General features: G+C 48.6%; 2 protein-coding genes across 2 annotated transcripts; both read left to right on the forward strand.

Moving 5' to 3' along the window:
* The first annotated feature begins 2,680 nt into the window (after positions 1–2,680).
* LOC107276860 (aspartic proteinase nepenthesin-1) lies at positions 2,681–4,622 on the forward strand. The gene has a single exon (XM_015778099.3). The coding sequence runs from the start codon at positions 2,753–2,755 to the stop codon at positions 4,217–4,219; it is 1,467 nt and encodes a 488-aa protein (XP_015633585.1). The 5' UTR covers positions 2,681–2,752; the 3' UTR covers positions 4,220–4,622.
* Positions 4,623–8,199: 3,577 nt separating this feature from the next.
* LOC136355505 (subtilisin-like protease SBT3) lies at positions 8,200–10,578 on the forward strand. Its single transcript, XM_066308168.1, has one exon. It carries the CDS (start codon positions 8,200–8,202, stop codon positions 10,471–10,473), a length of 2,274 nt encoding a protein of 757 aa, XP_066164265.1. The 3' UTR covers positions 10,474–10,578.
* The last annotated feature ends 2,346 nt before the right edge of the window (positions 10,579–12,924 follow it).

Genomic DNA, 12,924 nt, shown 5'->3' on the forward strand with positions numbered 1-12,924 from the left:
ACTACTCCAAATCAAAGCGTATACGTGTTGTATCGTTTTAAACCGTGTTGTCACATGTGGACTGATGATTGTCTGATTCTAGTTTTTAAGTGGTTAGTATCCTTTGCTGACGCTATAATTTCTAAGTGAAATGGCATATAGCCTAGTGGTTGCAGTGACCTGAGTAGCACCTTAAGATCCTGAGTTTAAATTTCGAGCGAATTTCGGATTGGATTATTTGAGGGCTAAGTTACCTATTTGATAGGCTAAATTTCTAATCTAAAAAGTTCAAATCTACATAGGAACGAATTTCGGATTGAATTATTTGATAGTTAAGTTTCCTATTTAATAGGCTAAGTTTTTAATCTAAAAAGACTACCTACATCCGGTTGGATAAAGGCCGGGTAAAAAATACCCTTCTACAAAAGAAAAAGGCAATGTGGTGATTTCAAAAGACAGAGAGTTGAGCAATAAACCATCATCAACGACAGCACATTTTTGGAGAAAATATTACCAATTTACCATCCCGTTGAGAGATAATTGTAGAACATTACGTGCTGATAAGTGACACAGCATGCATGCGACATGGTATGTCTCTAGCAAAACTAGCACCCATAATCTTGATGAAAATGTACCCATAACCCATAACTAGTTGGCTACTACACCTGTACACCAACTTATAATTAGTTTTTCATTTTTTTTTTGCGGCGACCAACTTATAATTAGTTGACACTGGAACATGTCTGATTCCCCTTCTTCAGTCTGTTTAGCGAACTAAATCCTGTTCTGAGTTCTTTTATTAGAACGTGCTTGTCTGTACTTTGAACCCAGAACACAGACTAAATTCTGTTATGGTCTGGATTTGTGCAGCGTCTGGATTGGGCGGGAAGTTGTTCACCGTTTGGCGCTCAGAATTTGGGGAGACGGGAGGTCTAGGGATTGCTTGGGAAGGACTAAATCTCGGCCCATCATGGGCTGCTAAAATGAACCGAAACTACACAGAGATGGGCTTTGTCAAACATGGACCAAGAGATTTACGAACAGGTTCAGGAGAAATTGGCCCTTGAACTCGGCCTACTAACTTAACCGAGCACCGCGCGATCACGTTGACGCTCTGGGTCAACCTGTTAGTTTACTTTGAAATGGTCTTCGGGTCGAAATTCGAAAATCACATGGGCATTTACTTTGAACAGATTGAGTTTTTCCAAGATAATCTTATTAAATGGAACAGACTGGATCACTGAACAGAGAGGAGGGGTCACATTCTCAGCGATCATTAACCACTGGTTACATAATCAGAAATTAATATTACTTGTTTTGTTTTTTTTCTCTCTCTGTCTCTGTCCTGTTTTTGTTGTGTGATTCCCAAACCAATGACTAGAATGGTATCCATAGCATTAAATAAGTTGTCACCTATGACAAAAAATGATGTAGCAAGTGAATAAATGAGGAAAGAGAAGAAAATCATGTCTTGCATGAGACATGGTTCCTACACAACATCTAAGATATAATGTGAGATAAGTAGCATTAAATTAAAGTATGGAATAATGATGTTTGTATTGGAAGACTAGTGTCTAGTACTAATTTTTTTTTTGATGATGTGGAGTTTATGGAAACCATGTCTAGTGTTATGGGTTAGGACTGCCCTAAGGGCATTCCCAACCCAATGACTAGGATGGTGTCCATAGCATTAAATAAGTTGCCACCTATGATAAAAAATGATGTGGCAAGTGAATAAACGATGAAAGAGAAGAAAACCATGTCTTGCATGAGACATGGTTTCTACACAATATCCAAGACATCATGTGAGATAAGTAGCATTAAATTGAAGTAATGAATAGTGGTGTTTGCATTAGAAGAGTAGTGTATAGTACAAACCATGTCTAGTGTTATGGGTTGGGACTGTCCTAAGGATTGGATTCCCCGCAGGACGTTGGTTGTTTCCATTTCCGTTTTTGCTATGGCAGACGCTGTCCTTCCATCAAAAAACATGGCAATTTCGTTATTGCTGAGAGATTAACTTACCTTAATCAAAGTTGATAGTTGCTACCATTTGTCAGTCAACACTAAATACTTTATTAGAAGGTGGGCATGTACACTGTTCATTGAGTACACAAGGCTTTGAGCGTTTACCGATCTTACTATAATCCACAAAATCAAACATGACCTGGCTGTTTAACTAGAAGAGAGTATTCTAAAGATCAATTGCTGCAAAAATATGAGTGTATTAACCGCGTTTGACACGATCTTGAGTCACCATGTTACCAGCTAGCATTCCACATGGTGATCTACGTAATGAGAGAGGAATTTAAACTCTCGATATGGTGTACACTCTTATTTACATAAAACTTAAATAGTTATAAAAAAGTGAAAAAAAATAAAAAGATGTATTAACATATAATATATCACTTCACAACCATGCAAGTTAAAATTTAACCTTCATAAGTCATAATAAAAAAAATAAGTTAAATTATAGCTAGTTAATGTATATTTATAGTAAAAAAAATCGTCGAAACATGTAGAAATTAAATTTGATTTTGCATGTTTATAGAACGATCTATCACATATTATACTATTTTGTTTAATATTTTATTTTTTATAACTATTTAAGTGACATACAAATAACGAGCGGATATCCCTCAAAAGTTTACTATGGTTTCCCTCTACGTACTGCTTCTTCAGAATAAATAGCAGTGTACATTCATCATAGAACCTCAGCTCAAGCTCTCCTCGCAACAAAAACTAGCAGCAAAGATCGAGGCTGCCACCTCCAATGGCGGATCGAAGCCATGCCCATGCCCTTGCCTTCCTCGTCCTCGCCGTCCTCATGCCGCAAATGGCGTCCCCGGGCAAGCTTCCACGCTTCACCATGGGCCCGAGGACGAATAAGCAGCTCCGGGACTTCTTCAAGAACCATGGGTCGGACATGGCCGACCTCGTCCCGTCGGGCCAGGGCGGCCATGAGCAGGGTGGAGGCAGCTCCTCCAACGGGCAGAGCCAGCAGGGCGGCGGCGACAGCGGCGGCGGCGGCGGTGGCGGCAACCAGGCCCCGGCCACCAACGCCGGCATGTACGTCTTCAGCTACGGCATCGGCACGCCACCGCAGCAAGTCTCCGGCGCGCTCGACATCTCCAGCGACCTCGTGTGGACCGCGTGCGGCGCCACGGCGCCCTTCAACCCGGTGCGCTCCACCACGGTGGCCGACGTGCCATGCACGGACGACGCGTGCCAGCAGTTCGCTCCGCAGACGTGCGGCGCCGGCGCCTCCGAGTGCGCCTACACCTACATGTACGGCGGCGGCGCCGCCAACACCACCGGGCTCCTCGGCACCGAGGCGTTCACGTTCGGCGACACCCGCATCGACGGCGTGGTCTTCGGGTGCGGACTCAAGAACGTCGGCGACTTCAGCGGCGTGTCCGGCGTGATCGGCCTCGGCAGGGGCAACCTCTCCCTCGTCTCGCAGCTCCAGGTCGACCGCTTCTCCTACCACTTCGCCCCCGACGACTCCGTCGACACCCAGAGCTTCATCCTCTTCGGCGACGACGCCACGCCGCAGACCAGCCACACCCTCTCCACCCGGCTCCTCGCCAGCGACGCCAACCCGAGCCTCTACTACGTCGAGCTCGCCGGCATCCAGGTCGACGGCAAGGACCTCGCCATCCCGAGCGGGACGTTCGATCTCCGGAATAAGGACGGCTCCGGCGGCGTGTTCCTGAGCATCACCGACCTCGTCACCGTCCTGGAGGAAGCAGCGTACAAGCCTCTGAGGCAGGCGGTGGCGAGCAAGATAGGGCTGCCCGCCGTCAACGGCTCGGCGCTCGGGCTCGACCTGTGCTACACCGGCGAGTCGCTGGCCAAGGCGAAGGTGCCGTCCATGGCGCTCGTCTTCGCCGGCGGCGCCGTCATGGAGCTGGAGTTGGGGAACTACTTCTACATGGACTCGACCACCGGGCTGGCGTGCCTGACGATCCTGCCGTCGTCGGCCGGCGACGGGTCGGTCCTCGGCAGCCTGATCCAGGTAGGCACGCACATGATGTACGACATCAATGGCTCGAAGCTGGTGTTCGAGTCGTTGGCGCAGGCGGCCGCGCCGCCGCCGTCGGGGTCATCCCAACAAACTTCGTCGAAGACGAACCAACAAGCGGGCGGGCGGCGCTCGGCGTCTGCCCCGCCACCGCTGATCTCGCCGGCGGTATTCGTGATCCATTTCATGTTGGTCGTGGTATACATGTTTTTCTGAACTTATACCTGACCGTTACATACTCCCTCCGTACCACTTAGTACAGTCTTTAAGACTATTTCTTGAATTTAAAATTTTCATATACTATAATATTTTTTAACAAAATCATAAGGTGAAAATAAATTTAAATGATAATTTAATGATATTATTAGTATCAAATAAAAATTAAATTATAATAAATTATTTATTGGTCAAATATTTAAAGAGTTGAATTTTAAAATGTCTACGAGTCTTTATAACTGAGGCGGAGAGAGTATGTTATAACACCGAGGTAATCTCTGGGAAATTATATATCCTACTTTATGTTGCAGACTTGTAGATTTCACCAAGGTGATTCATTTTGTCATTGTCAAAAAAACTGATGTATTCTGATTGTTTGTTCAAAGTTCTCCAAATTAGCGTATGCGTGTTGTATATATAATTATTGAGTGATGTTACGGTACAGCGGTCGGTACCAGTACCGCCCGGTACCAATATCATGACCGTTGGATCTGGCTTGATTGATCCAACGGCTGGTAGAGTTTGGTACCGGGCGGTACCAATTCTGCCCCTAGTGCAGTACCACGCGGAGAATTGAGGTGGAAGGGCAAAAACGTAACTTCGCGTGCAAGTCCTCTTCCGATCCGCCGTATTCCTCTTCCGCGTAACCCTAAAATCCCGATCTGCCGCCGCCGTATTCCTCTTCCGCGTCGCCGCCGTGTTTCTCTTCCGCTCCAGCGCCCTCGTGTTCCTCTTCCGCCCCGTCGTCGCCGTGTCCGCCACTGCCGTGTCCTCCTTCGGCGCCGTGAGATCAGCCTACGCATCGTCGGTGGCAGCGGAGGCAGAGGCGGATGAGCCAGCGGCGGAATATGCGGTTGCAGCGGCCGAGGATCCGCTCCGGTGGCGGCACCGAAGTAGGCCGTGGCTGAGGCGCGACGAAGGAGGAGACGACGGAGGAGGAGGAGGCACACCCATTTTCTCTCCCGATCCTACCCTTCTCAGATTCAACGGTTGGATGATTTTTGGTACCGACCGGTACTAGTACCGCTCGGTACATTCCGCTGGACGGTAAAAAATCTCATAATTATTTTGTGGGGAAAGTGCATTTAAATACTTTGTAAATATGCAAGTTTAAATTCGACTTTTACAGGTTGTAATAAAAATAGTTGTGATTTTATAGTAACTAATTTCAGTTTGACTTGTTTGTTTTATTACAACATTTGAAAATCAAATTTGACTTTGTATGTTTGTGGAGTGATATGTTGTAACGTCCCGCCTTCCCCCAGGCCGGGCCCACTTACATCTGATAGCTTTCATAGGTCATAGACTGCCTTCACAGACCAACACATATCTTTTCTGCACACTTTGTCCTCACTCGTGTGCACCCGGGAAGAATTTTCCGGTCGGTCACCCATCCCAAATTACTCCAGGCCAAGCACGCTTAACCCTGGAGTTGTTTGGAGATTGGCTTCCGGAAAAGAAGTTGCAACTTGTTGATATGAGTATTCTATTAATCCTATTAAGCCCTAAGCCGGGATGTTACATATGTCTCATATTAATATATCTTTTTTTATTTTTTAAATAACTTTTTAGGTGTCATTTTACAAAACCGGCCTGAAATAACCATAGAAACCAAACGCGGAAGAAACGCCATAAAAGATCAAAACATATATAATGATTGTCGACAGGGGATACCCGTAGACTGATTAAATAGGGTATTGGGGTATATTGGTACGAGGATCTACACGATATGATATCAAGCAAAACAAGAAGACAAGGATTATACTGGTTCGAACCCCTCATAAGGTAATAGCCATAATACAATTTATATGAGATTGATATGGAAAAAATCACAGATTACAATAGAAGACCAACGATCCCAAGTTTACTGGCGAGATCATTGTCGAGATGGTTTCGACGAGATCTTCCGGCGAGTAGGCTTCACGTCCTCCGGGTTGTAGACTATGGTGGTGGTGTTGGCGCTATGATTCAATACCTTGGGACCCTCTAGGGGGTGTGTCTTTATATCGCGAATCACCTTAATTTCTATCTAAGTAGAATTTGGAGATACCGAACCCAGCACGAGTAGGACTCTGTTGTTCACTTGCCCCTGAGAATTGTTTTCATAATATCTCGTCGATTTTCTTATCATATACGGAGACGTGTCGTACATACGAAGTTATGCCGTACCCGTATATTCCATGAGTCGTAGGATAGAAGGTATGCATTATCCATAACCATGACAATGATGACATTGAGGCATGATATTTGCTAACGGAGTTTAGCCGAAACCTACATATTGGGGCCCATTGATTATGAGCGTCTCTCTCCAATCCAACATATTACAACGTATCAAAGTTATAACGATCCTCGGCTGGATATCGCCGGCAATAGAACTCGATCTTTATTTAAGAGAGAGCATAGAAGAAAGTCCGGCTCTTACTATGTTCATAAAATCTACTAAAACTCTAAACTATAAACTGTAACCGACTATGTACATATATTCGATACAAAATCTAACATGATATGTAAGAAATGAGTAGATATCCACTCAAGCGATGAAAATCCATCTCCCTATCCCGTGTCTCTTGTGGACTTATTTTGATTTTTAGAATTTGTGAAATGGAGTGAATCGCAGTCACAGGTCTACTGGCAATTACTATATTATATTTCTTTTGTTATTGTGTACAATAGATGCATGTTTGAGGTGTAGGAATTAATAGATGCGCTAAGGCCTATTCGAAGATTAATTCTTTGGAAAATCACAAAAGCCCACCTCATGGTATGGCATGCATGTGGAGTTTAGTACCACCTTGCTTATTCTAGGAGAGGGGGACCTCCTTAAAAGGGAGGATGCCCTCCTAGCCACTTGAAGCATGTGTGGTGGAGAAAAGAGGGGGAACACACACGCGCGCTCGCTCGCCTGGCAGGCGGCGTACGCTTCGAATAGTCCGCAAAATTGGCTCCTCACCACAGTTTTGTTTTGCTGCAGGAAAATTCGGATTTGTTTTGTTTTGGAAACATTCCGAAAAATCCAGTGTCCGGATAAGTTACGCGCGACTTATCCGGTTCGGTTACGTGGAGTGGAGATCGTGCGGGCGCCCTGATCAAGTGACCTATCTCTATATAAACCGAGCCGCCGCCTTCACGCAAAACACACGAAATCAATCTAGGGTTTGCCTCCTCTTCTGTGCTGCGGCGTCGCTCGTAGACTACTCCATCCCGCTCACCGGCGTGCACCTGCGATCGGGAGAGCAGGTCTCCTTAACCTCTGCCTTCGACGTCTTGCACCGGGAGAAGGCGGCAATAAGGTTTTTGGGAAGCGCTTCGCGCGACTGCTCCCTGTTCGTCCGCGACGGCTCGCCTTCCTCTCCGCTCGCGTGTTGCGCGCCTTCGTCGAAGCTCGTAACCGCGAGTAGTTCCTGTCGAGCAACCGGTTTTTCCGCCACCTCGGTACGTGTTCGACATGTTGCGCATATTTGATCTGTTCATATTTTACTGTTTAGTTTACATGTGTAGATCTAATGATGCGTTAATACTAGTATAAATCTGTAATGTCATGATTTATTTATGGAATATATTAAATTATTATATTTCTATATTCTCGAACATGAGGTGCTGTTTGGTTTGGCCAAATTTAGCCCGTATCTGATCGCAGCGTAAACAGATGAAACAAAAGTTGGTAACTGTGCAGAAGCAATACAGGTCGCTCCCATGCACCATTTTTTGTCTGTGATAACTCATAACAGTAACATGCAAAGAAGTACTCCCATCTACCAGCTGAAATCAAGAGATTAACCTTGTTGTTGCAGCCGTAAAAACACACTACTAATCTGTCTGACTCTAATACCATCCGAAGAGATCAATGTGGTAATCTGGCTAATTGGCAATTGACGGTGCAACCGAGACGAGACACATCGTTTATAAGGATTACATAGAACACGAAACTCTAATCCCAAATCAACCTAGCTTGCTTGCACTATTACTGACCAGTGGTCAGCATGGCGACCAGCGCTTCACACGCGCGTGCACCGCTTCTCCTCCTGCTGCTGATGTGTTCGTGTTTGCTTCTCTCTCCCGTGGCGGCCGACCGGGCGGCGTACATCGTCCACATGGACAAGTCCGCCATGCCGGCGCATCACTCCGACCACCGCGAGTGGTACTCCGCCACCGTGGCGACTCTGACTCCCGGTGCGCCGCGCGGCGGCCGTGGCGGGCCGCGGATCGTGTACACCTACGACGAGGCGTTGCACGGGTTCGCGGCCACGCTCTCCGCCTCCGAGCTCGGCGCGCTCCGCCTCGCACCGGGCTTCGTCTCGGCTTACCCTGATCGCCGCGCCGATGTGCTTCATGACACCACGCACTCCACGGAGTTCCTCCGTCTCAGCCCGTTCGGTGGGCTGTGGCCGGCGGCGAGGTTCGGCGAGGGCGTCATCATCGGCGTGATCGACACGGGTGTCTGGCCGGAGAGCGCGAGCTTCGACGACGGCGGCATGCCGCCCGTGCCGTCGCGGTGGCGCGGCGAGTGCGAGGCTGGACAGGACTTCACGCTCGACATGTGTAACCGGAAGCTCATCGGAGCGCGCTACTTCAACAGGGGCCTGGTCGCCGCGAACCCGACCGTCACCGTCTCCATGAACTCGACGCGCGACACGCTAGGCCACGGGACGCACACGTCGTCCACCGCCGGCGGGAGCCCCGCGCCGTGCGCGTCCTTCTTCGGCTACGGGCGCGGCACGGCGAGCGGCGTGGCGCCGCGCGCGCACGTCGCCATGTACAAGGCCATGTGGCCCGAGGGCCGGTACGCGTCCGACGTGCTGGCCGCCATGGACGCGGCCATCGCGGACGGCGTCGACGTCATCTCCATCTCGAGCGGCTTCGACGGCGTGCCGCTGTACGAAGACCCCGTGGCGATCGCCGCGTTCGCCGCCATCGAGCGCGGCATCCTCGTCTCGGCCTCAGCTGGCAACGACGGCCCGAGGCTTGGCACCCTGCACAACGGCATCCCGTGGCTTCTCACCGTCGCCGCCGGCATGGTGGACCGGCAAATGTTCGCCGGATCCATCTACCTCGGCGACGACACGCGGAGCACCATCACCGGCATCACGAGGTATCCAGAGAACGCGTGGATAAAGGACATGAACTTGGTGTACAACGACACCATATCAGCGTGCAACTCGTCGACGTCGCTGGCAACCCTAGCACAAAGCATAGTCGTGTGCTATGACACTGGGATTCTGCTCGACCAGATGCGGACGGCGGCGGAGGCCGGCGTCAGCGCGGCCATCTTCATCTCGAACACCACCTTGATAACCCAGAGCGAGATGACCTTCCCGGCCATCGTCGTCAACCCGAGCGACGCGGCGAGCCTACTGAGCTACATCAACTCCAGCGCGCGGCCGACGGCGACGATCAAGTTCCAGCAGACGATCATCGGGACGAGGCCGGCGCCGGTGGTCGCCGCGTACTCCTCTCGTGGACCGTCGCGGAGCTACGAGGGCGTGCTCAAGCCGGACATCATGGCGCCGGGGGACAGTATACTCGCGGCGTGGGCACCCGTTGCTCCGCTGGCGCAGGTAGGAAGCACCGCCCTCGGCAGCGACTTCGCCGTCGAGTCCGGGACGTCGATGGCGTGCCCGCACGCCGCCGGCGTGGCGGCATTGCTGCGGGCGGCGCACCCGGACTGGAGCCCGGCCATGATCAAGTCGGCGATGATGACCACCGCGACCGCCGTCGACAACACGTTCCGGCCGATCGGTGACGCCGGCCACGGCGACGCCGCGGCGAGCCCGCTGGCGATAGGCGCCGGGCAGGTCGACCCGAACGCGGCCATGGACCCGGGGCTGGTGTACGACGCCGGGCCGGAGGACTTCGTGGAGCTCCTCTGCTCGACCAACTTCACCGCCGCGCAGATCATGGCGATCACGCGGTCCAAGGCGTACAACTGCTCCTTCTCCACCAACGACATGAACTACCCGTCCTTCATCGCCGTGTTCGGCGCGAACGACACCTCCGGCGACATGAGGTTCAGCAGGACGGTGACCAACGTCGGCGCAGGCGCCGCGACGTACAGGGCGTTCTCGGTGTCACCGAGCAACGTGGAGGTGACCGTGTCGCCGGAGACCCTGGTGTTCACCGAGGTGGGGCAGACGGCGTCGTTCTTGGTGGACCTCAACCTCACGGCGCCCACCGGCGGCGAGCCGGCGTTCGGGGCGGTGATCTGGGCCGATGTGAGCGGCAAGTACGAGGTGAGGACTCACTACGTCGTGCTATGACGGTCAACCTTGGTCTTCTAGTCATGTCGGACTTCTGTGTACTGGTCGGAATAATGTCGTGGAACAAACATCCATTCTTATGGATTGGGATCCTCTAACATGATATAAGAGGAACATGGTGATTGACATGTTGCCCCACCACTCATGGGCCCACCTGTCAGTGATCACGTCAGATAGCAGTTCATATTAAAGGATCCGGATCTCTATTTTACACGCCATTACGGTTACAAAAGGCTATTACACAAGCATTAAGTGAACCCCGTCACAAGCATTAAGTGAACCCCGTCACCCAACAATTTTCTTTAAGTTTATATAAACTTGAGTTTATTACAAGAGTTCTTATCGTCCTTTAGGGAAGGCAGTACTAAATCCAGGCCGTCTATCTCGCACAATCTAAGAGTTGGAATTGCTTTGTACCAGGTGGTACTACGTCCCCAAGAGAGGATTTCGAACTATGGGTGGGAGGGTAAAATTGTACTTTCGCGTATACACTCTCGTTTCTATCGGTTTATCTGACACAACCTCAGCGTACATCGCCGCCGCCGCAAATCGGGGATGAATGGAGACGCCTCAAATCCGGCTTGATGCTAGCTCATCGATGCATTCGGTGCCAATGCCCTACAGGCCGCTACCTATATCGTTCACGGGCTCAACCCAAATCGAAAGCCCCGCCATGAAGTTCGATGACGCGGACGGCCACCATCAGCACCGATGCCATGGACTGTGAGGACGCTACATATTCATGAGGAGTTATATGGCGGAATGGATTTTGATACCTCGAGGGGATGTTCCCTTATTGTGTGCATGCTACTCAAATGGTTATAGAAAAAAAATAAAAAAAATTGAGAAGATGTATTAACATGTGATATAGCACTCCACAAACATGCAAGTTCAAATTCAATTTTATATCTCACAACGAAAAAAATAAATTTAACTGTGAATATTTGTTAACTAGTTGTAGTTTAATTTGTTTTTTTCGTAACGAGATGTATAAGTTGAATTTGAATTTACATATTTATGGAGCGATGTATCACATGTTAGTATATGTTAGTACATGTTACATATTTTTTTAATTTTTTTCATAATCATTTGAGTGACATGCAACAAATGAGGGATATACCCACGAGGGATAAAAAGAGTTACCCTTAAATGACAACCGACTACTATCATCAGCGCTGAGATAGCGTGGATGCTGCCGATGCCCGGTATGCTCTTTTTTCTCCTCAATACTCGCGTATTCCACATTCATAAAAATAAAAACAAGGCTTCTAACGACACCAAACAATTCATAACAACGAATTCAAGACACTGCGGGCTATGATCGATCCATCGAGGAAACAAAGCATGAAAAACGTATATTTAGCACACTTGCACAGCCGCTTGCCTTTGCTGATCCCAGCCTAATGTGGCCTTATAAGCCTTAGGCCCAAATAGGTACGTTTTTTTTTTCTAGTTTTTCCCTATTTTGTGACATAAAAATAGATCGAAACTTTATATCCAAATTTTGTATTTAAAGACTTTGATTTCTTTTACTATTTTAGCCGTTTTAAATATTTTTAAATTCGAGTAAAATTTTGTATTAAGTAGGGCGAGACACCACCTCTCCCCCTAAGAACATGCGCGGATTAGCATCCCCGTACGAGGAATTGTTCAAGACCGCAAGCTAATCTAGTACTCCCTCAATACTCGTAAAGGAAGACGTTTAGGACAATGTTTAAGTCAAACCTTGGGAATATATATTATGAATAACTCTCAAGTTGTTGAGTTTGAAAATGTAAAAATTATATGAATAGATTTGTCTTGAAAAATACTTTTATAAAAGTATACATATATCACTTTTCAATGAATATTTTTATAGAAATAAGAAGTCAAAGTTGTGTTTTGGAGACCATGTCAATGTCCTAAACGACTTCCTTTGTGAGTATGAAGGGAGTACAGTTCATTTATGCGTCCAGGGATCAGTTACTACATCTGTCTTAAAATATAATAATTTTTTGCTATAAATCTGAACACATAATTATTTTGATTCATAGCTAAAAATATTTATATTTTAAGACGGATGAAGTATTAGTTAAGCTACCGCGCCGTGCATGGCAACACGACGAAACACCAGCAGCACCCCCGTGATTTTGGGTGTTCCCCGGTACGCCTCATGGCGAGACTTGATATAAGTGCATCTGTGCATGGCTCGCGAGACCTGAAAACCGTATATGTGGGCGTGTGGTTGAGAACTTGATTGGGATGATGATGAGACCCGGTGGGTCGAACAACAAGCGTACGTAGACGAGCCAACGCGCGTACGCCATTTTTCCCGGCCCTGCGTCACACGGCATTCTTGTCCCGTATCCGCGCCCCGCGTTCGCATCGATCGATCAACCGGCCAACCGCCCCAGATATGGCCTCTCGCGCGCGCGGGGACCCAAGCAACCACCGGGCAAATCCAACGCCCAA

The sequence above is a fragment of the Oryza sativa genome, chromosome 1 (genome assembly GCF_034140825.1).
Source record: "Oryza sativa Japonica Group chromosome 1, ASM3414082v1".
NCBI lineage: Eukaryota > Viridiplantae > Streptophyta > Magnoliopsida > Poales > Poaceae > Oryza > Oryza sativa.